At 38.5% G+C, this 26517-nt stretch overlaps 1 protein-coding gene across 18 annotated transcripts in view; it reads right to left on the reverse strand.

Moving 5' to 3' along the window:
• The window catches only part of EPC2 (enhancer of polycomb 2), a 137864-nt gene that overhangs the window by 39423 nt on the left and 71924 nt on the right, over nt 1-26517 (reverse strand). For 9 of the 18 annotated variants that reach the window (XM_089329181.1, XM_051848701.3, XM_089329180.1 and 6 more), the window contains one exon: nt 5911-6056. In XM_089329181.1, coding sequence (XP_089185307.1) covers nt 5911-6056 — 146 coding nt within the window. Of the gene's footprint in view, nt 1-5910; nt 6057-8969; nt 9067-20571; nt 20732-26517 lie in introns of all 18 variants that reach the window. The other 9 variants (XM_089329186.1, XM_070070944.2, XM_089329190.1 and 6 more) reach the window with 3 other exon arrangements.

The raw sequence follows: 26517 nt of genomic DNA on the forward strand, positions 1-26517 counted from the left end.
CAAAAAATATATCTATTGGATACATTTATTAAATTAAGGAGAACACATTATCTTCACCAAAGATCTGAAAAATGGAAATGGTCTTCAATAAGATTTAGAATTACAAAGTCGTGTCATTGGACAAGCACCCAAAAATTAAACCATGCACTATTTTTAAAAAGACATATACCCAAATCAAAGAAGAAAATATTTGTTTAAATTTTAAGACTGCTAATGTCACAGCTAAATAAAATAATACTCTACTCTTTCATGCAGAAGTAACTGTAATCCATTAAAATATTATTCCACTTATCTTCGTGCTTGAGATAATATTTCAGAAAATCTTTTTTTTTTTTAAGATTTATGTTTTTATTTGAAAGGCAGAGTTACAGAGAGGCAGAAAGGGAGAAAGGGGGGGAGAGAGAGAGAGAGAGAAAAGAGAGAGAGAGAGAGAGAGAAAGAGAGCGAGAGAGAGAGAGAGTCTTCCATCCGCTAGTTCACTCCCCAATTGACCACAATGGGCGGAGCTGCACTAATTCAAAGCCAGGAGCCAGAAGCTTCTTCCTGGTCTCCCACGTGGGTGCAGGGGCCCAAGGACTTGGGCCATCTTCTACTGCCTTCCCAGGCCATAGCAGAGAGCTGGATTGGAAGTGGAGCAGCAGGGACACAAACCAACACCCATTTGGGATGCCGGAGCTGTAGGCCCTATATGGCAAAAGAGCCAGCTAACAGTGCAGTTGGCATTACCAGGGCATTATAGGGAAGCAGGTTCTGTCTTACACCAAGATTCATCAAGTGGAAGATTCTCCAAATACAGAATGGGATCAGTGAAGAGCAGCCTAGAAAAATACTACATGTCTATCCTTTTTAGCTACTCAGTTATCAACCTATGCCTTTCTTCAGTAGCTGTTCTAGGAAAAATTCATAGCTCTGGTTTCCCTTCTACTCCTCTCTCCAAGATAGGCAGGAATCTGGCACCAGGAAATAGAGGTGCTGCAAGTCACAGACCCAAAAACATGATAGCTGGCTGAGTGGGAGAAGTACAGGGTAGAGTGTAGTTAAGAGATTCTTCCTGCAGGCTGGGAAGATGCTGGAGTTTATTAAATGATTATGAAACATTTAGTAAAAGCACAAGTTTGGGATGTAGATTATATATTTACTAAGACCACAGTACTAGAAATGTATGATCTAGTACTTTAAGCAGAAAGAACATAGTGCTATAAAATGGCATGGCACATTTGGGGACGAGAGGTTCAGTATGACTGGAGTCAGTTGGAAAGTGGATTTTATCTTATAGAGAGTGGAGGTTTTTGTTGTTGTAGCTTCCTTAAAGACTATTTGTTAATAAAACAGCTGGTAGTAGAACAGTAGTGGTCCAGATAAGAGGTAATAAAACTGGGAAAGTACCACAGAGATGACAATCATGGTATTTTAGAACAAAAAACTGATTTAATAATATTCGGAAATGGATAATTACGAAGAAGTCAAGCATTAAGATGCAAGGTTGGTCTACTGAGTGAAAGCTGATAATGTCATTACTTGAGAAATAGAAAGCAAGCCTGGGAGAGCAGAGGTGTGTTTGGAAAAGCTGAACCTGAAATAAGTGCTCAAGGGGAGAGATTCCACAAACAGTTCTGGAGCTTAGTAGGTACAGGCATGGAACTCAGAACCAACAATCAACTATTGGTAGGTTATAAGAAATGCTAATGACAGATAACAAAGGAAATTTTACCATATAAGACAAAGAGGAGCAATAAGAGGTATCCAAGAAGAAAGGATCAGAAAAATGTAGTGATCAACACCATCCTATAGTATGGGGATATTAAGTAGGACACAGGCTGAAAAAAGGCTCTTCTTTTCTTAATCACAGTAATCAATTTTTGTAAACTTAACAGCAGTAATTTTACCTAATCTACCATCCATTTTAAAATTTTGTCATTGGACTCAAAATCATCTACGTGGCATCCCTACCCCTTGCCCTGACCCAAAGATCCAGTCTCAAGTTAGGCAATGCAATTAGTTGTCACATCTGAAAGAAGATATTTTAAAGATTAACTCAAAATAACTGGAAAAGAAATTAGAACAGATGATTCTGAGTTTGGAGAGTCACTGGAGAGAGACAGATAAGTAATTTGGAATCACCTAGGGTAGCAGGGTTAAGTTCAGATTTGGAAAACTTCAACTTAACAGATCTCCAAACAAAAAGCACCAAAAGAGAGGAAAAAAATTCTGGAGCTAAAAGTATGTAATTAGTCTATACAAAAATGCTCACTGAGGTAATAATACCCAGAAAAACATAAAGTACTGAATTTTAAGAAACCATGGTGTTTACAGGAATTCAATGAAAAGAAGCCAGCAAAAGAAAGTAAAGGCACAGGAAACAATAAAAACAGAAGGGAATAAATTGCATCCTGGAAAAAAAAAAGATGAAGACACTTTCAATATATAAAGAGAGCAGAAATAAAATAGACAGATGGGGACTAAAAATAATCACAGCATTTCAGCATTTGGCAACAGAGATTTTCAATAATGACTTCAATGAATCAGTTTCCCACAATGACGGAGGCAGAACATTTACCTCACTCCATCTTTCATGTCTTTCTCTATGAACCTAATAAATACAGTTTAGTCACAAACTTAATTCCTAGCTCCAGGATCTGCTATTATGATAGCCCAAAAGGAAAAAAGATCCATAAACAGATCAAGGACTTGTAACAAAGACAGCTGTGTAGTGTCTTCAATCCTTGCTTCTAAAAGGACCACCATCTACTCCCACAGGAAAACCTCCACTTTTATCTCCACCGCTGAAAGCACCCGTTATCATGCTCTGTGCCTAGTCAGTTGCTTGTCTCAGGGCAAATAGCTTATCCGCAAGTAAAGAAAACTAAAACAAAATGGTGCTGATCATAGGTGAACAGTTAACCATAATGTTTACATGCTTTTCTGTTTATGGACACCTACTTGGATAATATGTTCTATAGGGCAGAACTTCTTTCATCTGCCTTAGTCAACACATCACCTGTCTTGTTCACATGGGCATTAAATAAATATTATTCACTTACTGAAACAGAGTAAATTACAGAACAGAAAGCTGAAGGCATCTGATGATAAATCTTAGCAACCAAGAGTAAATTCTGAATAATCATGGAAACAGCAGAAATTCTGAAAGATTGATCTAGTCAAAAATCACTAGAAAAACATGCACCTAGTGGCTGGCACTGTAGCAAAGTGGATTAAACAGCTTGCAACGTGGCATCCCATTACTGGAGTGCTTGCTCAAGTTCTGGTTTCTCTGCTTCCCATCCAGCTTTCTGCTAATGCACCTGGGAAACCCATGGGAGATGGTCCCAGTACTTGGGCCCCTGCCTCCCATGTAGAAGAACAAGGACGGGGTTCTTGACTCCTGGCTTCAGCCTGGTGCAGTCGTGGTATTGCAGCCATTTGGAGAATGAACCAGCAGATGGAAGAGCTTTCTCTTCCTGTCTCCCTCACTCTAATGTTCCACCTTTCAAATAAATAAGTACACCTTGAAAAAAATTAAAAAAATTTGCTTAAATTAAAAAACCCTGAAACTATATCTGATGCCACCCACCAAAATCCCAGGAAAACTGTGAGCACTAATTATAAAATAAATATCAATTTGAAAAAATTTTAAATTCCCAACTAAAAGACCAACAGACAGTAAGCTGAACTTTAGAAAATTCAGTTTTCAAAGTGTCTGTCTTTGGATAACACACTGGATATTGTTTCCCATCAAAGTGGGGGTGGGAAGCTGGGGGTAAGGAACTGGTGGCAAAGGCTAACTAACTAGCATGTATGTTTTAAGGATTTAAAGGACTTAAAGCTTTACACTGTTTTACCTATACAAATTTATTATTCTCCCTTACCTACATTACAACTTAAGGGTCTACTGTAAACAGTTTATTGTCACTCTTATATCTATACCTCTTGAATGTTAACAATTATCATATTAACACAACATAGGTACACCGAAAATTATTCTTTAAAATAGTTTATATTTTAAATATGATTACAATATTGGCACGTGGTTATTATAGTATATTTAGAAAACACAGTAGAACTAAAGACATAAAAATCACTAGTAATTTCAGTCTTCAGATATAACCATTGTTGGCACTCTGTTGTATTTTCTTATTTTTATTTTTTTAATTATTTATTTGCAAGGCAGAGTTAGAGAGAGGCAGAAGCAGAGAGAGAGGTTGTCCATCTGCTGGTTCACTCTTCAGATGGCCACAACAGCCAGAGTTGCACATATCTGAAGCCAGGAGCCAGGAGCTTCCCCTGGGTCTCCCACACAAATGCAGGGGCCCAAGGACTTGGGCCATCTTCCACTGCTTTCCCAGGCTACAGCAGAGAGCTGGATTGGAAATGGAGCAGCTGGGATTCAAATCGGCACCCACAGGGGATACTGGCACTGCAGGTGTAGCCCCAGCAGCTACACCACTGCACTGGCCTCTTTTTATTTTTAATGCACATGTATAAACATTAATGCTTTAAACAAACCTCGAAATTTTCTAAATAAACAATTCTGTATCTCTTTTTGAAAAGTAGTATTATATAATGAAAATTTTCTATGGCATTAGGATGGAATTCAAAATGATGATTTTTAAGGAATGTATTCCATCCTACAATTTAAAATTTTCTCTGAACATACCTGTTCAATAATCTGTTAAATTTTCAGTAATTATTTTTCTTAAGAATGATTATTGGGCCGGTGATGTGGCGTAGCAGGTAAAGCCGCCGCCTACAGTGCTGGCATCCCATATGGGTGCCAGTTCAAGTCCCGGCTGCTCCTCTTCCGATCAGCTTTCTGCTATGGCCTGGAAAAGCAGTGGAAGATGGCCCAAGTCCTTGGGCCCCTGCACCCACGTGGGAGACCTGGAAGAAGCTCTTGGCTTTGAATCAGCGCAGCTCTGGCCATTGCAGCCAATTGGGAAGTGAACCAGCGGATGGAAGACCTCTCTTTCTCTCTCTCTGCCTCTCCTTCTCTCCGTGTAACTCTTTCAAATAAATAAATAAATCTTAAAAAAAAAAAAAAGAATGATTACCAGAGATGGGATTACTAACTAATTACCTTCCAGAAAGACTACCATTTTAACCTTCTGTGTCATATATAGAATGTCTCACTAAAAACATTTCTCTATTACTTTGTGAATAATTTTTTCTCACTTAAAAATTGAAATGTTAGTAAAAACTGAAGTCCAAGGACCAGTGCTGTGGTGTAGTGGATAAAGCCACTGTCTTTGGTGCCAGCATCCCATATGGGCACCAGTCTGAGTCCTGGCAGCTCCACTTCAAATCCAGCTCCCTGATAATGTGCCTGGGAAAGCAGCAGAGGACAGCCTAAGTACTTGGGCCCCAGGACCCACGTGGGAGACCCCGAAGAAAAGCCCAGGCTCCAGGCTCCTGGCTTCAGATCAGCATAGCTCCAGCTGTTGTGGCCATTTAGCCATTCCACTGGATGGAAGACCTCTCTCTGTCTTTACCTCTCTCTGTGTATAACTTTACCTCTCAAATAAATAAATAATAAATCTTTAAAAAATAAAAGCCCTAAATTCCACTTGAAATGATTAGTTTTTAACATATATTTGAACAACTGAGCAGGATTTGATATGACTGTCTTCCAGAACCAATCAACCAAATTTTAGTTACTAAAGCATCATAAAGATAGTCCTTATAAAAAGGTCGAAGAAAATATTTTTATCTAATAAGGAAAAATAACAGTATTCTTCATACTCCTATTCAAGGAAATTAAACTTAAGTACTCAGTTCAATGAATATTATAAATAGAAATTCTAGGAAATTCAACAAACAGTAAAATATCACACACTCAGGTATAAAGAAAATGCAAAATAAAGGAGCAAACTGAGTTAACTGTAGGCCAAGAGACATTTTTACACAGTACTGTACCTGATTAGAACTGGCTTTTTCAAGTCTGTCAATCATAATTTCAAATTGCAAAGGCTTAATTTCCATCTTTCTGTTAAGTCTATTTAATAAGGTCTCATCTTCTGAATCCATATCATAATCTGGTTGTTCGTTGTCTAGATTAAAAGCTAGGAAAGAAAAAGAAAAATACTTCAAACTGAGGAGAAATCATGAAGCTACACAGTGTTTACAGTACTTGATTACAGAATATTTTTAAATTCACATTCACTGACAAACAAGTTCATTAACAAGTATCTGAAGATAGTTTCAGAGATTGCACAATTGAAGAAAAAATAAATTTTGTTCTATGTATGATGTAAAGTTTAATAGAAAAGTTTTTTGTTCTATGTATGATGTAAAGTTTAATAGAAAAGTAAAAATGTTAACTAAGAAATTAATGTATTATAAAAACAAAGTATCACAGTTATATGCTAAAATATAGAACAGCAATTATAAAAAATGTTGATATGTGGATGTATCAACATGGTAGTCTGGTAGCATGAGAAGCTATGGAACAAAATGAAGAATTCAGAAATAAAGCACATAGGATATGACAGCAATGATGTTTCAACTCATTAAGGATAAAACATTATTTTTTTAAGAAAGTGTTAGGGATGGCATTTGTCCCAAAAAGGAGCTGCTAGGCATGCCTGTATCCTGTCTCAGAGCACCTGGGTTCAAGTCCCAGATCAACTTTTGATTCCAGCTTCCCACTAATAAGCACCATGAGAGGCAACAGGTGATGGGACTCAAGTAGTTGAGTCTCTGCTACCCATGTGGGAGACCTGGAATGAGTTCTGGGCGCCTGGCTTTGGCTTAGCCTAGCTCTGGCTATTGTGCGCATTTGGAGAATGAACTGGCAGATGGGATCTCTCTGTCTCTCTCAGTCTGTCTCTGTCTCTCTCCCCCTCCCTGTCTTCCATATAAATACATGTAAATTTATTAAAAATGGCGTTGGCATGGCAGACTAATAAGCTAAAAAAAATTAGGCTAGAGTCCCACCCTATTCCTACTATCAACAACTGACATATTCAACAAAAGTTTATGCTAAAAATAAAATATAAAATTACTACAAGAAAATTGGAGAGAAAAATGTTATAACAGCAAGTAGAAACTAGACACCACAAGAGTGATTACAATTATATCAATTTTACTATCTAAAAATTTTAAATTTCTACATAGAAATTTAATAAACTAAGCCAAAAGACAAAGAATTGAGAAAAAATGTAACACATACATAAAGGGTTTATTCCCTTAAAGATTTCTTACAAAATTGTTAAGAAAAAAATCAGAAACTACAAAAACTGGCAAAGGATCTGAATTGTATTTTAGTGGAGAATAAATATCAATTACTTTTAAGTCTGAAAAAAAAACTTTGACCTTATTCACAATTAAATAAATGCAAATGTAATAAGCTGAGTTCCATTCACCACACAGACTATGATCTAAAACTTGATAATATACTATTTTGGAATGAATATGTGTAGAAGCCCTGTTAAATACTGTGAAGATGAAACTACAAAGTGGTATTTACTTTAATTAAAAATACATTCTCTCGGACTTCCCAAATCTGCTTCTAGGAACTTATGCTATAGATAAATTTTAATTGCACAGAAACAAAGATACATACACATTTTCTACTTGTGACATTGTAAGAAATAAAAAAATATAAAATAAGCAATGTACATAGGGTAAGATAAATGATTCATCCATACATGGGCTATCCACTGAAGCCCTGAGAAAGAATGACACTGATCATGAAACTGATCTTTGCAAACATTTAAGTGAAAAAAGCTCAAATGTAGAACACTAGAGATGTGCACTAAGGAATGTGCTTTTAAAAAGGTGAAGACAAAAACATGCATGCATCTGCAAAGATACAGAATGTTTTTGAAAGGAAACAAAAAATTGGTAATAGTTTTCTACTTCTGGATAAGGGAACTACGGAAGCAGGGGTATGATAGAAGGAATTAAAACTCTCTTTATTCCCTTTTGACATTTTAAAAAGTTATGATTAGTCACTAAAATATAAAGAGGGAATACTAAACTGCCACACATTATGTACTAAAATTACAAGACAAGATTAACAACAAGACAATAAAAGAGAAACTAGCACCAACAAGTTGGTTATCTAAAGGTTGCCTGCATAGCAATGTCCAAGTGAATATTCTACATTCACATCATATGAAATGTCCTAGCGTTCTCAGATTCAGAATGACTTTCTTAAGGTAGTAAAGAACATAGTAATAAGACTAGATATGTATATATTTATAATTTTAGTAAAATCAGCTTCCTTCTATAGGCAGTACTTACAGTCAAGGACTACATTCTCATAAATCTGAACTCTGCTTCATTGTTTAAAAATTATCACTAGATAACAACAAAAACAAAAATAAATGCTAGCTAGCAATTACTAATGTTCAAAGTGCTTTTATATACATATTAACTGTCACAACTATACTATGTGATAGGTATTCAATGAATCTTATACTTTCTAAACTTTAAAAATGTCACTATAATTAGCTTCTATTAAATACCAGACAATAAAGTTAATAAATCAGGGAAGTCAGTTACTGGTGAACTAGTAACAAGATTACTCTGTAAATATGATTCATTTAAAATATTCATTAATATAAAACATATTTCCTTATACTGCATACAGTTTTTATTACATGGCTATCAATAACTCAAAAGTATGCTTTAAAAATGGCAATCCACTCTGCATTAAACTGATTATGTAAAACGCATTAACTATATATTACTAAAAATTACTCTTCTTTCCACAAAGGGATATTATATTTGTAAATGCACATACTGACAGTCCAATAATCTGTGTTTAGCTCACAGACTAACAATGTATAGTCAATAAAATCAGGTAGTTGATACAACTAGATGACATTTTAGAGAAAAATTTTTTAAAAGTATTAAGCAGAGTTAACCCAACTGAATTTCTAGTTAAACAGATGTCTTCCTAAGTTCAAGGACAAGGCTTTACAAATTTTGCATGACCATCTTTTACATACCTACCTAATCTTACTCACCTCGTGTTCCTCCACCTCCTATCTGCTCTATCTTCTTATTCTATTCTTACAAAAGCCAGCACCCCAGCTTGTGAGGCACAGGAAAGGACAAGAAAAGCTGGGAAATAGTTTAGAAAAATTAACAGTGAGAATTGATAGGAGATCTGACAATGACCTCATATTATATCTATCATCCACTCTAACAAACAAACAAACAAAAAATTCCTTAAAAAGCTATGATCACTTTAGTCATTCTTGTATACCCTCTACACAGTACTTAGAAGAAAAGAGTGGGTTCTAAAAGTCATGAATAAAAATATCACTTCTTGGGGCCGGTGCTGTGGTGCAGCGGGTTAATGCCCCGGCCTGAAGCGCCGGCAGCCCATATGGGCGCCAGTTCGAGGCCCGGCTGATCCAGTTCCGATCCAGCTCTCTGCTATGGCCTGGAAAGCGGTAGAGGATGGCCCAAGTCCTTGGGCCCCTGTACCCGCGTGGGAGACCTGGAAGAGGCTCCTGGATCCTGGCTTCGGATCAGAGCAGCTCCGGCCATTGCAGCCAACTGGGGAGTGACCCATCAGGTGGAGGACACCCCTCTTCTCTACCTCTCCTCTCTCTGTGTAGCTCTGACTTTCAAATAAATAAATAGATAGATAAATCTTAAAAAAAAAAAAAATCACTTCTTAAGTATACAAATTTAAGAGATTCTTTTGAATTCCAAGTAGGAATGTCTCTGTAAGCTTACCACTACCTCATTTTTGAAAATCAGAAAGCTTTTTCCTGCTAAAAAATACATCTCAGGGGCCAGCACTGTGGCGCAGTTTAAAGCCCTGGCCTGAAGCACCGGCATCCCACATGGGCACCGGTTCTAGTCCCGGCTGCTCCTCTTCCAATCCAGCTCTCTGCTATGGCCTGGAAAGCGGCAGAAGATGGCCCAAGTCCTTGGGCCACTGCACCTGCGTGGGAGACCCAGAAGAAACTCCTGGCTCCTGGCTTTGGATTGGCGCAGCTCCGGCTGTTGCAGCCATCTGGGAAGCGAACCATCGGATGGAAGACCTCTCTCTCTCTCTGTCTCTACCCCTCTCTGTAACTCTGTCTTTCAAACAAATAAAAATAAATCTTTTAAAAAAAATACATCTCAGAAAAAGAGGGTCAGTATTACAGACCAGTTATCCAAACAAAATAAGTAACCTCATCTCCCCCCACCCCCAAAAAAAGAAGGGGAAGAAGGCAGGAGGGTTGAAAATTGCTGATGTAGTGGATCTACAGAATTCATGTTAGAACACGGTTAACAGGGAGCATGTCTGTGTGTGCATACCAGACCTCCCAGAGTGACATTAACTCAGCAGTAAACAAAGAAAAATGAAGAAAGTTAACACTGTGTATGATCACTAAGACAAAGGAAAAGGAAGTGAACAGAAAGGTAGATCACAAAGTTCCTTGCAGTAGCCATCAAGGCATGAGATAGCTAAGGCTTCTGTTTAAGGAAGTGGGTACTGACAGTTTAAATATTTAAAGTATTCACAAAGTTGACTGGCTATAGCTTAGATAATATATATAGTTTAAAATCGGCTGGTAAAGCAGACATTACTTTTAAATTAAAGCAACTTTCAGAGATCCTCAGTATTTGGTCATATTTATATGTAAGTTTCTAATAAGCATAGCTATTCTAGTGAAATAGAGAGAAAACAGGAGAAGAAATAATACAAGAAAATTGCACAGAGCCAAAAAATGCCAAGATGATTTCAGACTAAAAGGAGTTCACCAAGCATGGTGCAAAATTGAGTAACCAGCAATAAAATGCAGTGCATAAGGATGGGCCAGTTACTGCCTACTATTTTTTCATTTTATTATGGATATTAATTACTACTACTACTACTACAGCATAATATTATGCCTGTTACATGTTGCATGCTAAGGGGAAAAACACTTATTCCCCACATTTTACTCAAATCTCCAGGAGAGAAAAGAATGGAAAGGATACTTTCAGTTTCCCCCTGTTGTTTCTTCACTGTCAGCCAATGAAGAAGTGACTTAAATTGACTGGAGCACTTGGGAGGAGAACCTAAACACTACAACACCTTTTGGATGCACATCATATTTTCTCTGGTTCTTCCTTCCTTCATGGAGACCACATTTTTTTCTCTTAGAAAATTTATTTATTTGAAAGGCAGAGGCAGAGGCAGAGGCAGAGAGAAAGAGAAAGAAAGAGAAAGAGAAAGAGAAAGAGAAAGAAAGAGAAAGAGAAAGAGAGAGATAAAGAGAGAGATAAAGAGAGAGAGAAAGAGAAAAAAAGAGAAAGAGAAAGAGAGAGAGAAAGAAAGAGAGAGAGAAAGAGAGAGAAAGAGAGAGAAAGAGAGAGAGAAAGAGATAAAGAGAAAGAGAGAGAGAGAGAGAGAGCGAGAGAGAGAGAGAGAGTCTTTCACTTGCTGGTTCACTCCCCAAATGGCTGTCAACAGCCTGAGCTGAGCAAATCTGAAGCCAGGAGCCAGGAGCTTCTTCCAGATCTCCCACACAGGTGCAGGGGGGCCCAAGAACTTGGGCCATCTTCCACTGCTTTCCCAGGCCATAGCAGAGAGCTGGATCGAAAGTGGAGCAGCCAAGACTCGAATTGGTGCCCATATTGGATGCCGCACTGCAGGCGGTGGCTTTACCCGATATGCCACAGCGCCGGCCCCAGAGACTGCATTTTCATCAGTCCTCCACTACAGGGTAGACACAGCAGTTGATCCTACTTCTGGAAAGGGAAGACCCATTGTGAGCAAAAATCGGTAGGGCAAGTTTGTCTAATTCAGAAGTTAAATGTTAACAAAGTTCAGTGAGGCCATATAACTATATCTTACCCTCTAAAAGTACTTTCATTAATAATAAAGCTGATAGTGTATATATCTGTGTTTCTCAGTTCCAAAGTAGAAAACGAAAAGAATGTTCTTGCCATCCTAAATCACCAATATTTTATTTTATAAGTGGCTACACTCTTTATTTTTACTCCAGAACAATCTATACTTCAGTTCCTAAGACATGGCCTCTGGACAATATGCACCCAACACCCAGAGTTTATTTCATTTATCCTCTTTTCTCTGGTTATTTACATAGCTAACCAATAGTATATGTAACAAAGTACTATATGTAAGCCAATAAAAAGCACTTTTAATTCAAGTGAGTTTTATAGCCCTCAAATGAGTTGTATAGTAACAAAAAAAAATACCACAGCTAATAATTTCCCTATTTTAATTTTGTGAGTTTAGAACTCCACATAAACTCAAATCTTCATCTAAAGATGTTATTCATTGTATCTGCCTGTATCTGGACCATCTTCTCAGCCATGTTTGATACCATGTGACATTCCATTCCACAAGGAATTATATCACAGATGAGCAACTGATCCTCAAATTGCCAAAGTGTAAAGCATGCCTGGGCAACATTTCCTTTAACAAAAATGTAACACAGAGATGGCTTCTGGTTAAGTAAGTCAGAATGCTTGTCTTACACATGCTTGTCTCAAAATCTCATTAAAACAAAAGCAATTTTTTTAGATGTCATAAATCCTCAGAGGTGATAGGAATTAAGAGAAAATTATAATCAAATATTCAGTTTAAAGTACATGGCTTAGCAGACAAGAAAATACTAAAATATAAAATGGCTGGGCAGCGGGGGAGGCAGGCAGGTAACAAGAAGTGGGACACTTCTTCCCATCCAAAGATAGAATTGCGGAGTCGGCCGTAAGGCATAGCAGGTAAAGCCGCTGCCTGCAGTGCCGGCATCCCATGTGGATGCCGGTTTGAGTCCCGGCTGCCTCCACTTTCGTGGGAGACCCGAAAGAAGCTCCAGGCTCCCAGCTTCAGATCATCCCAGCTCCGGCCACTGTGGAGTGAACCAGCGGATGGAATACATTTCTCTCTGCCTCTGCCTTTCAAATAAATAAAAAAACCTTTAAAAAGACAGAATTGAAATCAACAGTTTCTCCCCTGAAAGGGAGGTAGGATACTTCTGAAAATAGGGAGTTTGGCTGGAATTCTTTATACAAAAAGTAGACCTTTTCCTCATGCTGGTTATACAGAAAACTACTTTTCCTCCCATTGGTATCACATCAAAGGTTTAACCTATGAAAGTTGTTCCAGAAAGCCTGTGGTCTTTAGAGCCATTAGGCATGTTGAGGGCAAGTATACAGCTATTTATCAACGGAGAAAATGCAGAGTAAGTCAAAATGCACACGTTAAACAATGGAATCTCTGACCACGGCCATCCTACTCCTCCATCTCTCAACTCAGATATAAAGACAAAACATTGTTAGTCACTTAGAAATAAGACTGAAGAATTCCTCTATAGGAAAACCAGTCAATATCCTAAAAAAGATCAGATTAGGGGTCTCCTTCAAATACAAATAGTCAAGTAATACATATTTTCAGAAAAGATGGCAAAACAAGTATTAAAAAGAATCAGAGAGAAAATGAGGACAATGCATGGGGGAGAAAAAATCCTCAAAGAGATTGTACTGTACTGAATTCTAAAGAACATCAGAATTCTTAACAGCAATACTGGAAGTTAGAAGACAATGACACATGTCCAAAATTCTGAAGGATGAAAGTCTCCAGCCTAACATATTTTTTTTTTTCAGGAGAAAAGATTTATTTGAATGGCAGCCCAATACTCTTCACCCAGCTGAACTATCAATCAAGTATGAGTCTAGAATAAAAGTAATTTCACAAATATACAAGCCTTCAAAAAAAATTCACCTTTCATATAACCTTTCTTAGAAGCCACTGAAGATGTGTTCCATTTGAATGGAGTAAATCTAAAGGAGGAAAGCACAGTATCCAAGAATGGGAAAATTAAGCATGAGAAAAACAAGGACATTTTCAGGATGATGGATAATAACTATATAGCAAGTCTCAGAGCAACCAGTCCACAACAGAACAATGAAATGAATGGTTCCAGGGAAAAGAAGGCCATAGAAATCAAACTGATATACTTCTGTTAGAATATTTGGGGTAAATTTAACAAAATATTTAGAAAAATTTAGAAAAAGCAGAAACAAAAATAATGAAACAATTGTCTTTGAGAAAAAAACCTAGACAAGAAAGGAAACTAATGTTTCAGTTGTTAATATTTGCATAATACTGTATACATTGAATACCAATTAAATTGACTGATCATCTTTTAAAAGATTACTTTATTTATTTGAAAGGCAGAGTCAGAGAGAAAAATGGAGGGAGAGAGATCTTCCATCCCCTGGTTCGCTCCCCAAATGGCCACAATGGTGGGGCTGGACCAAGTCAAAGCCAGGAGCCGGGAACTCCGTCTGGGTCTCCCATGTGAGTGGCAGGGGCCCAACCACTTGAGCCATCTTCTGCTGCTTCCCCAGACACATTAGCAGGGGGCTGGATGTAGAAGTAGAGTAGACAGTACCTTAAGCTGGTATTCACACGGGATGCTGGTGTGGCGTGTTGTGGCTTAACCCACAGTGCCATAATGCCAGCCCCAATTATGTAACTGTAGCCCTAAAATGAGGATAGACGTATGCTGAGTGGATAAGAAACCTTGAGAACTAAACTCTCATTCTAAATAGTGAGAAATCAAGAGAGATTAAAAATCACTTTATGGGTCAGAGCTGTAGCATAGTAGGTTAAGCCTCCGCCTATAGCAGCGGAGTGCCCATGTGGGCACTGGCTCGAGGCCCAGCTATTCCACCTTTGATCCAGCTCCCTGCTAACACCTGGGAAAGTAGTGAAAGATGGCCCATGTGTTTGGGCCCCTGTACCCACATGGGAGACCCGGAAGAAGCTCCTAGCTTCGGACTGGCCCAGCTCCTGACATTGCAGTCATTTGGAGAGTGAAATAGCAGACTGAAGACCTCTTTCTCCCACCTCCCTCTCTATTTCTGTATGTCAAATAAATCTTTAAATGCTTTGATAAAGAACAAAAGGTACATTTTAAAATGAAACCCAAAAAATAAAACAGAGACAATAATGTAGTTAGTGATGTAAATGAAGAGGTAAAAAAGTTATGAAAATATGGGCCAGGGAAGACCACATCTGAAAGTAGAAGAGAAAAAAGTAAAATGTTAAGAATTCTAGTTTCATTTCACAGGCAGTAAGAATTCTTACTATAATCCATCTTTTCCCACTTTTTTTTGCTTTAATTATTTGAGTGGTCTCCAACCTATGCTCAAAAGTATCTAAAACACTTCACCCTTTGCAAAAAATAAATTTCCCTGAGTTGATTTCAAGTCTCAAAGTTTATTTCAAAGCTGTCAATTTTAAGGCAGAACTATATTTTATGTGTTTGTAATCCTAAACCTTTTCAGTGACTTTTCAAGTAGCTTCATAGAACCTTAATTCAGTTGCTGCTTACAAGTACTAAAATTCAATTCAACTGCTTACAAGTACTAAAATTCAATGCAATTCAAACTATTTCCAAACAGGCAGTTTTATATAAGCTTTCTCTAATCTTCATAAAACCTTGAGAAACCTAAGGCATTCTTCACTTAGCATACAATGAAAATCAGACTTCAGGGGTGCTTTCATTATCTGTAGTAAGCCACATGGAATTTGAATCCAAGCCTATTAGATTCTGAAACTCATGTTTTCCTTCTATTCCACCTTGCCTAAAAGAAATATATTTCTATCTTTGACCAGTCTATGGTTTCTCAAACTTTAACACTAAACAGAAACCTGCTCACCATTTTCTGATCCAATGACAAGTGATGTTGGACCATCTTTTGAGAACCACTGCTCTAAATTCACAGTCACTGCTATAAAACATTATAACTTTTACTTGTGCCTAATAGAAAACTTTGGAATTTTATAAATCTTTAAGGTTCTCGGGCTTCAAATAACTTGGAAAGATTATGGAAGAGTCAGAGTATTTCAAAGTTCAAAAAGCAACACTCTCTGCCTCCGTATGGAGCTCTCCAAGGTTCTGACTCTACCAAAAGGTCTAGACTAGAGATGCCGCACCATGAGATTAGATTCTGAATGCTGGTAATTCTCCCAGACTTCCTAGAATTATAAAACCTGGCCACTCATAACCCTCACCCCCACCAATAAAATAAAGTGCAGAAAAATTCAAGGTCATATTTTCTACTAGGTCACACAGTGATCAAACTCTTTCTTTCAACTAATTTAATCTTTATAAAGTTCCAGGTCTAAAACATAACCAAGATTACTCCTAGTCTTTTTGACTATGCTCTTCTCCCACCTTGAAATAGTCACATTTTACACAAATAACAAATATTAATGGCTAAAACTCATGACATTAATGATAGTTATAAGAACCACTCGTCTCAATAATGGGCAAATATATTCTCTGAATCTTTCTAGTAGAGATTTTCATCATTACAGAGGAGATAGAGCCCAATGTATTAGACAGCATATAGGGTTTACAATAATTTTTAAAATAGCGATTCTTTTAAGAAGTCCAAATATGTAAAAATGTATGTCCTTCATTCTCCCTCTATGCTTTTTCTTAATGTTTCTCTTCCTCCAGACTTTTACTCTCTTGTTCCTTTCTAGCAACCTGGCAGAAAACTAAGTAAAATACAGTAAGAGTTCAGAAGATAAAAACGCAAATGACCCCTAAATATTTGAAAACACACCCAATCTTATTTATAGAAAGAAATCCAAACTAAAACCATATCAATGGAAACCAGAATAAAGTCTTGGAGTTTAATTAGTAATAACATACCAACACTGGCTTCTTAAATTTGACACAGGTATCATGGAAGCAGGAAATTTAAAAAGCTTATTTTAAATAATCACATTGAAGGGGCCAGGGCTGTGGCACAGTGGGTTAAATCCCCAGCCTGAAGTGCTGGCATTACATATGGGTGCCAGTTCTAGTCCTGGCTGCTCCTCTTCCGGTTCAGCTCTCTGCTATGGCCTGGGAAAGCACACGCATGGGAGAGCCAAAGGAAGCTCCTGGCTCCTGACTTTGGATCAGCTCAGCTCTGGATGTTGTGGCCATTTGAGGAGTGAACCAACAGATGGAAGACCTCTCTCTCTCTCTCTAGCTCTGCATTTCAAATAAATAAATATAAATCTTTTTTAAAAATTACATTGAGGTATACCATTTCTCATCTATGAGATTAGTAAAATTCCAAAAACTAAAATCAATCCTTTGCTCAGGATGTGGCGAAACAAGCAGTCTCAGCCATGCTGTTTTGCAAATTCTATAACAGATACAACAATACCATTATTAATTCTGTATGTTCATGGTTATTCACTGTAGTACCATTTGTAATAACTAGACTGGAACCAAACGAAATTTTCTTTTATAAGAAACTGGATCAAGATTGGCAAAATCAGACAATAGGTCATCATGCAGGAGCCAAAAAAAGAATGAGGACATACTATATGTGCTAATATGGGATGATTCTCAGACTATATTCCTAAGTGCAAAAGGGGAAAAAAACCCAGAGTACCAGAAAGTACAGTTAGTGTGTTTTTGTGTAATAGGGAGTACTAAAATGGGAATGTCTGGGTTGGAATTTCCATAATGAAACCCTAAAAGAACACAGGAACTAACAAAAGTGGTTCTTCAAAAGCAGAGGGTAGCTGGAGCAGAGTGGACAGGAATTAGGTTGTTTTTACATACTTTTTTCTTTCATAATCATTTGAATTCATTACCTATTTTTAATAAAATAAGGTCACATTATTTTGTGAATCAAAAACAACTTTGTGTTTTAAAAAAAATGTTTCTGGGGACCGGCACTGTGGTGAAGTAGGTTAAAGCCTCTGCCTGCGGTGCTGACATCCACATGGCTGCAGGTTCGGGTTCTGGCTTATGCACTTTGAATCCAGCTCCTTGCTGATGGCCTGGGAAGGCAGTAGAAGATGGATCAAGTGCTTGGGCCCCTGCACTCACATAGGAGACCCAGAAGAAGCTCCTGTCTTTGGAATGGCTCAGCTCCAGCTGTTGAGGCCATCTGGGGATTAGATGGAAGACCTCTCTCTCTGTTGGGGCGCCAGGTACTAGTCCCGGTTGCTCCTCTTCCAATCCAGCTCTCTGCTATGGCCTGCGAAAGCAGTAGAAGATGGCCGAAATCCCTGGGCCCCTGCACCCACGTGGGAGACCGAGAAGAAGCTCCTGGCTCCTGACTTCGGATCGGCACAGCTCTAGCTGTTGCAGCTATTTGGAGAGTGAACCAATGGAAGGAAGACCTTTCTCTCTGTCTCTTCCTCTCAGTGTCTGTAACTCTACCTCTCAAATAAATAAATAAAATCTTTAAAAAAAAAAAAAAAAAAGATGAACTATGTCATGAGGAAACAAGTAATCCCAGATTAAGGACTTTTCCACAAAATAGTTGGCCTAAGAAGCACAAAAGACTTAGGAATGTAGTCTGAAGGCCCATGACAAATGAATGCAGTGCAATATTTTCTTTTCCTATAAAGTGCATTGTTAGCACAATTATTAAATTATGTGTAAGGTCAACAGTTTAGACAGATAATCATATCAAGGACAATTTATTGGTTTTGGTAACCACCATGGTTATGCAAGAGAATGGCTGTGGCTCTAAGAAATATACAGGGTGGTATTCAGAAGTAAAGGAGCATGACACATACAACCAACTCTAGAATACAGTTCAGAGAATCAAATGGGAGAGACAGGAGAAAGAGAACAACAGAAGGACATGTAGTCAGAAAGGGAGAAATAACCACTGTGAAATCTTAGCATTTTGTGAATCATGGAGAAGGATATACAGAATGCATTACACTCTTCTGGCAACTTTTCTATAATCTGGAAATTAGGCCAAATTTTTAAAAATGCAATTAAAGTCATGTCAAAATAAAAAATGAAAAAAGCACAACTTTCTCAGAACTCATCTCTTACAGTATAAAATAAATCCAAGCCAATTCTACCATATCTGTAGATATCTAATATAGCTGTTCTCAAAGATTAAATTCTATATCCCAGAAAATCAGAAAATTTATGAATGTTTTGTCTCTTTTAACAACACATACAAAGTTGGGACCAGCACTGTGGCTTAGCAGGTGAAGCGGCCTGCAGTGCTGGCATCCCATGTGGGCGCCAGTTCGAGTCCTGGCTGCTCCACTTCCTATCCAGCTTTCTGCTATGGCCTGGGAAAGCAGTGGAAGATGGCCCAAGTCCTTGGGCTCTTGAACCCCTGTAGGAGACCCAGAAGAAGCTCTTGGCTCCTGGCTTCGGATCGGCACAGCTCTGGCTGTTGCAGACTTCTGGGGAGTGGTCCAGCAGATGAAGGACCTTCTCTCTTTCTGCCTCTGCCTGTCTATAACTCTGTCTTTCAAATAAATAAAATCTTTAAAAAAATACATACAAAGTAGTAGTAAAAAAGAGATCAAAGAGATGAAAAATATTTCTTGCCATGTAATAAACTAACATAATTACGGTCTAAAGGGTTTCAAGAAGAAGAGGTGAATCTGCTGACAAGGTCTCAATCATAAACTATGCTATCCTCCCAGAACCACCCATGTTCTCTTCAAAATAACTTGACATTGCAATTCTGGATCCATCAGAAATAGTTTCATTTTTCAGCATTAAGATTCCTATATTTCTCATATAACATCTTGGTTGACAGTTCTGCTTTAGTATCATCAGCCTAAAAGTTCACTAAAAATGTCTCTATATAGAGCAGCCAAATAATTGTCAGTTACTATATAAGAAGTCAAATTTTTAACTGAGGTTGGAATAAAAAATTTACTTTCTTTGTATCATCTAAACTGATGTTATTTACACATAGTGGGCCAACTACTATTGATGAATAAACAAATAAGCTGCAATAAAATATTCTCTAATTTTTAAACTATTGTCCTAAAACTTTATATTTCAGAACATAACATAGCACCTGCTCAGATCATTTTCCTTTAAATGATGTGAAAAACAAAACTGAAAAGAAAATTGAAAGGAAAAATTAAGTGGCAGGCAAACATTTGGCATGGCATTTAAGCTACCCCTTAAGCTTCCCACATCCCATATCACAGTGCCTGGTTTGAGTCACAGCTCCACTCCCAATTCCAGCTTCCTGCTAATGTTCAACCTGCGAGGCAATAAATGATGGCACAGGTGCTTGTGCCTCGCCATCCATGTGGAAAAACTTGAGAGGTCTGGGCTACTGGCTTCAGCCTGGCCCAGTCCTGGCTGTTGTGGTCTCTTGGGAAATGAACTAGCAGATGAAAAATCCCTGTCTGCCTTTGAGGTAGATGGAAATAAATAAATAAACACTAAAAAAATAATATGTAAGTGTCACATGTGCCTCTGAATGGATTTTCTAAAATTCAATAAAATCCATAATATCAAAAGGTAAATCTTTATTACTACTGAAGACATTTATGAAATAGTCATAAAAAAATCAAACAAGAATAGTTTTAAAGTTCTCTTTTTAGAAATCTTCAAGAATTAAAAAGACAAAGCCATAAATGATAGTTATATTACAGCCCCTCCAAAAAATTAAAAATCCATTTCAATTAGAAGAAATCTATCATTACTGTGTTAGCCTCAGAAAATATGCAACCAATAAAAAATTATGAAGTTAAAGATATTGAAAAACATATAAGCATTAAATTGTTATTAAAATTAAAATAGCAAATTTAAAAATTAAAAAGTCTCAGATCTGTTAGAGAATAAAGGTCACACAGCAAACCATTACCTCTGAAACTGGAGAGAGAGAGGTGAATTCAGGTAATCACAACTCATGGGAACAGAAATCCACTAGCACAAACTTCCATGCGAATCAATAGGGAAAAGATGGGAGGCTGGAAAGCCAACTGCAAAGAACAAATTGCTGGAGGCTCTCAGTATGGACATGTCTGAGGGAAAAAAATTCCAGACATCCCAGTCATTAGGGGGCCCTCACATTTTTGAGTTTTACCTTCAGAAACTCAATCAGATCCTCAGAGTGAATGTGGGGTGGGGGTGGGAGTCCCCTTGTGTTTCTAGTGGGTAGAAAGGAAAACTGGCCGTCGCCGTGGCTCAACAGGCTAATCCTCCGCCTTGCAGCACCGGCACACCGGGTTCTAGTCTCGGTCAGGGCACCCGATTCTTTCCTGGTTGCCCCTCTTCCGGGCCAGCTCTCTGCTGTGGCCAGGGAAGGCAGTGGAGGATGGCCCAAGTGCTTGGGCCCTGCACCCCATGGGAGACTAGGAGAAGCACCTGGTTCCTGCCTCGGATCAGCGTGGTGCACCGGCCACAGCGCGCCAGCTGTGGCAGCCATTGGAGGGTGAACCAACGGCAAAAGAAGACCTTTCTCTCTGTCTCTCTCTCTCACTATCCACTCTGCCTGTCAAAAAAAAAAAAAAAAAAAAAAAAGAAGAAGAAGAAGAAAGGAAAACTAAGCATTTTAAAATATGCTAGAGATACTCTATTCTAAACAAAGCCTGCTCTCAGGATAAATACTCTTATCAGAGCCTACTTGACCTGGGAGAAGAGAAAACTCCAGCTGCCTTTAGTTTTCCATGGGGGGTGAGAGAGGAGGACAACTGTGAAACACTGGTGAAGTTCAAAGTTCAAAGACACAGGCTCACAAAGACAGATCCAATCAAAGATTATAAAAATGCTCTCCTTCCTACACACAACTTGTAACTACATCATTAAAGTCCTATTGGCTGTAATTCCTTTTAATCAGTACCTCATGTCTACTTCTCAAGAAAAAGTTACAAGGCAAGAAAACAGTTTGAAGAGACTAAACAAACAACAGAAAAGAGTCAGATATGACAAAAATGCTGTGCTTTGCCAACAAGAAAATCTTAAAGGCTATAATTAATATGCTTAAAGCTTTCATAGAAAATGTAGCCAAAATATCAGGTCAGATCAAGCAATGTAAGCAAAAATACAGGAATTCTAAAAATTAATAAAAAGAAATTACAGAGACAAAAATTACTACACTAAAACTGGAGAAGGCTTCTGATGGGCTCAACAGACAGGACACAGCTGAGAAAAGAAATCTCTAAGCTTGAGGTTACGACAACAGGAACTTTTAAAAATAAAAATCAGGGGCCAGTGTTGTGGCATAGTGCCTGCAGTTTAGGCATCCCATATGGGTACTGGTTTGAGACCTGGCTGCTCTACCTCCAATCCAGCTCACTGGGAGAGCAGTGGCATAGGATGGCCCAAATGCTTGGGACCCTGCACCCACATGGAAGACCCTGAGAAAGCTCCTGGCTCCTGAATTCAGACTGGCCAAGCTCCAGCCGTTGTGGTCTTTTGGGAAGAGAACCAGCAGGTGAAAGACCTCTCCCTAACTCTGCCTTTCAAATAAACAAAATAAATCTTTAAATATATAAAAAAAATAAAAGAAAGAAAAGATTAGGAAAACAACAATATTTCCAGTTACAAAAGTTGTAAACATGCCCAATAGGAATACCAGAAAAAGAAAGACTGAAGCAGTATTTGAAACCACAAAAAAAATTTTAATAGAAAACTTTTATTTAAAAAATATAAATTTCAAAAGTACAACTTTTGGATTATAGTGATTCTTTCCCTCAATAAGCACCCTCCCACCTGCAAACCATCCATCTCCTATTCCCTTTCTCAGCCCATTCTTTATTAAGGTTCATTTTTATTTACTTATTTTTTAAAGATTTATTTTTTATTTATTTGAAAGAGTTACAGGGAGAGGTAGAGACAGAGAGAGAGATCTTCCATCCCCTGGTTCACTCCCCAGAGGGCCACAATGGCCGGAGCTGCACCAATCCGAAGCTAGGAGCCAGGAGCTTCTTCTGGGTCTCCTATATGGGTGCAGGGACCCAAGGTCTTGGGCCATCTTGTACTGCTCTCCCAGGCCTTAACAGAGAGCTGGATTGGAAGAGGAGCAGCCCGGACTAGAACCAGCACCCATATGGCATGCCGGTGCTTCAGGCCAGGGCTTTAACCCGCTGCGCCACATCACTGTCCCCAAGGTTCATTTTAAATTATCTTTATAAATACAGAAGATCAACTCTATATTGAGTAAAAGTTTCAACAGTTTGCACCCACAATGAAACACAAAGTATAAAGTACTGTTTGAAGATTAGTTTTACCATTAATTCTCATAGTACACCACATTAAGGACAGAGGTCCTACATGGGGAGCAAGTGCAGTGACTCCTGTTGTTGATTTAACAACTGACACTCTTATTTATGACGTCAGTAATCACCCAAGGCTCTTGTCAAGGGTTGCCAAGGCTATGGAAGCCTCTTAAGTTCACAAACCCCGACCTTATTTAGACAAGGCCATAACCAAAGTAGAAGTTCTCTCCTCCCTTCAGAGAAAGATACCTCCTTCTTTGATGGCCCCTTCTTTCCACCAATCTCACTCACAGAGATTTTTCATTTAGGTCATTTCTTGCCACAGTGTCTTGGCTTTCCATGCCTGAGATACTTTCATGGGCTTTTTAGCCAGATCTGAATGTCTTAAGGGCTGATTCTGAGGCCAGAGTGTGAAGCCACAAAATTAATAATCAGATACCAAACCACAGATTCAGGAAGCTCAAAAACACCAAACAGGATAAAAGTTGTTAAAAAAAAAAAAAAAAACAGCACACAGACATACCATATTCAAATATCAGAAAAGCAAACATAAAAAAAAATTGGGGTGGAAGTTGAAGCTTTAATCCAAGGGGGAAACTCTATCTAAAAAGAAACAATGTTTTTCCCAGAATGGAGTAAAACATTTGAAGTGCTATGAGAAAAAAAAATACCAACTTAAAATTCTGTACCCTGGTAAAGTTATCTTTCAAGAGTGAAGGAGAAATAAAACTTTCTCAGAAAAATAAATATTGAGAGAATCTGTTGTCACTAAGCAAATCAACTTTCTTGCCTTGTAAGAAAAATTTTTTAAAGTTCTTTGGAAAGAGGAAAATACAGGCCAGAAATTCAGATCTAAATAAAGATCTAAATAAAGATCTAAATTCATCAGAGAATGAAAAAAATTATTATTATCTAACAGGTAACAGTTTTTTCAATACAGCAGTCAGAGCAACAATATATTCAGTTATGCATGCTTACATAAACAAGCATTTTGCTTACACATAAGCATACATACTTACAATGAATGACAGCAATGATACAGGGATAAGAGGGAGAAATTAGTAATACTGCATTATTATAAAGTACTTGGAACTATCTTTACAATGGCAAAATTTTACCTGCAAGCAGACTTGGATGAACTGTAAAGGTATAGTAGAAACTCTAGTACAACTACTAAAACATGAAAGAAAAGTATAACTGACATTAAGAAGTAGGAGAAAACAGAATCGTAAAATTCCCAATTAAAACCACAAAAGACAAAACACAGAAAGCAAGAATAAAGGCAATAGAATGTGTCTGGGAAGGTAGTAGATGGTGGCCCACGTATCTGGGCCCCTGGCACCCATGTGAGGGACACCCAGATTGAGTTCCTGGTTCCTGGGTTAGGCCTGGCCCAGACCTGGCTGTTGCTGCTATTGGGAGAGTAAACTAGAGGATGGGTATCTCTCCATCTCCCTCTCTCCCTCCCACCCTATCCCTCTCTCACTCTGACATTATGCCTTTCAAATAAGCATTTTAAAAAGAAAACAGTAGCAGATATATGGTAGATATTAATCCAACCATACCAATAATGAAATAAAATAGCAATGGCCTAAATACATTAACTAAGAGATTATCAGATCGGGTCAAAAACAAGACTCAGTTGTCTCTAAGAAATCTACTTTAAATATAAAGACATACATATTAAAGAAAAGATACAGAAGGATATATTATGCTAATAAAAAAACTAAGCTGGAGTAGCTACAAGAACTTAAGTTACATCAGACTTCCAAGTAAGGAAAGTTTTCAGGGATAAAGAGATCTATTACATAATGATAAAAGAGTCAATACTCCAAAGAGGACATAACAATCCTTAACAGACATGTGTATCATGCACAACGTCTTGACCATTAAATGCTTAAAACTGGGGCTGGCGCTGTGGCATAGAAACAAGGTGAAGCCTCTGCCTGCAGTGTCTACATCTCATATGGGCATTGGTTGAGTTCCAGCTGCTGGACTTCAGCTCCCTGTATCTGGGAAAGCAGGAGGAGATGGCCCAAGTACTTGGGCTCCTGTACCCACGTGGGAGATAGGGAAGAAGCTCCTGGCTCCTGGCTTTGGCCTGGCCCAACCCAGGTTGTTGAAGCCATTTGGGGAGTAAACCATAGGATGGAAGGTATCTCCCCCACCCCAATTTCTCTTTCTCTGCCTCTGGCTCTCCTTCTCTGCCAGTCTGCCTTTCATATAAATAAATAAAATATTTTGAAAAAAAAAATGCTTAAAAATCATAGAAAGGGCCAGCGCCACGGCTCACTAGGCTAATCCTCCGCCTTGCGGCGCCGGCACACTGGGTTCTAGTCCCGGTTGGGGCTCCGGATTCTGTCCCGGTTGCCCCTCTTCCAGGCCAGCTCTCTGCTGTGGCCTGGGAGTGCAGTGGAGGATGGCCCAAGTCCTTGGGCCCTGCACCCCATGGGAGACCAGGAGAAGCACCTGGCTCCTGCCATCGGATCAGCACGGTGCGCCGGCTGCAGCGCGCCGGCCGCGGTGGTCACTGGAGGGTGAACCAACGGCAAAGGAAGACCTTTCTCTCTGTCTTTCTCTCTCACTGTCCACTCTGCCTGTCAAAAAATTTAAAAAAAATCATAGAAAGGACTTGTGGCCTTGTTTTATCACTTTCATCCAACAGGTGTGGTCCCTTATACAAGTCATTTAGTCTTACCTCTAACCACTGATTTGTAAAATCAGAGTATTAGGTCTTCCATATAGTCCTCCACTGCAGAGGATTAGCATGGTTAAAAATTACCTGGATAATTTGTTAAAAATCCAGATTCAGGGTGCAGCATTGTGGCATGGCAGCTTAAGCCTCCACCTTTGACACCAGCATCCCATATGAGCGACAGTTCAAGTCCCAGTTGCTCCACTTCCAATCCAGCTCCCTGCTAATGCCCTGAGAAGGCAGCAGAAAGGGCCCCTGCAAATCCACATGACAGACCCAGATGGAGTTCCTTGCTCCTGGCTTCAGCCTTGCCTAGCCCCAGCAGATGAGGTAATTTGGGGGTGAACCAGGAAATGGAAGATCTCTTTGTCTCTGTCTCTTCCTCTCTGCCTTTCAAATAAAAAAAAATTTTTTTTAAAAATTCAGATTGCTTGGTCCCTACTCACAAAGTTGTTCATTGATCATTAGTCCTCAGAGCTAGGGAATCTGGGGTTTGAGAAAGAAGCACCACAGAGGCCAGACTATACAATTCCTCATTGGCCTGGAAATTCCTTGGATCTGTAAAATTGTTTTAGGGAAAACTATGTGTGTGGGGGGGGGGGGAGTTTCATCTTCTAAATCCAAGATAAAGCTATTTTAACATTAGCAACAACAACAAAGTGAAATGGCATAAAACATAACATATATAGGATTTGTATGAGGAAAACTGCAAAACTCTAATGAACAAAATATCTAAATTAATGCAGAATGTTTATGGATAAGAAGATATCAACTGTTCTCAACACAATCTACACTTTCAAAACAATTTTCATAAAAATCTCAGAAAGTTATTCTGTGGACAGTGATGCACTGATCCTAAAGTTTATATAGAAAGGCAAAAGACACAGAGGAGTGG

This window comes from Oryctolagus cuniculus, chromosome 3, assembly GCF_051225735.1.
Source record: "Oryctolagus cuniculus isolate XC-2025 breed Fujian yellow rabbit chromosome 3, ASM5122573v1, whole genome shotgun sequence".
Taxonomy (NCBI): Eukaryota; Metazoa; Chordata; class Mammalia; order Lagomorpha; family Leporidae; genus Oryctolagus; species Oryctolagus cuniculus.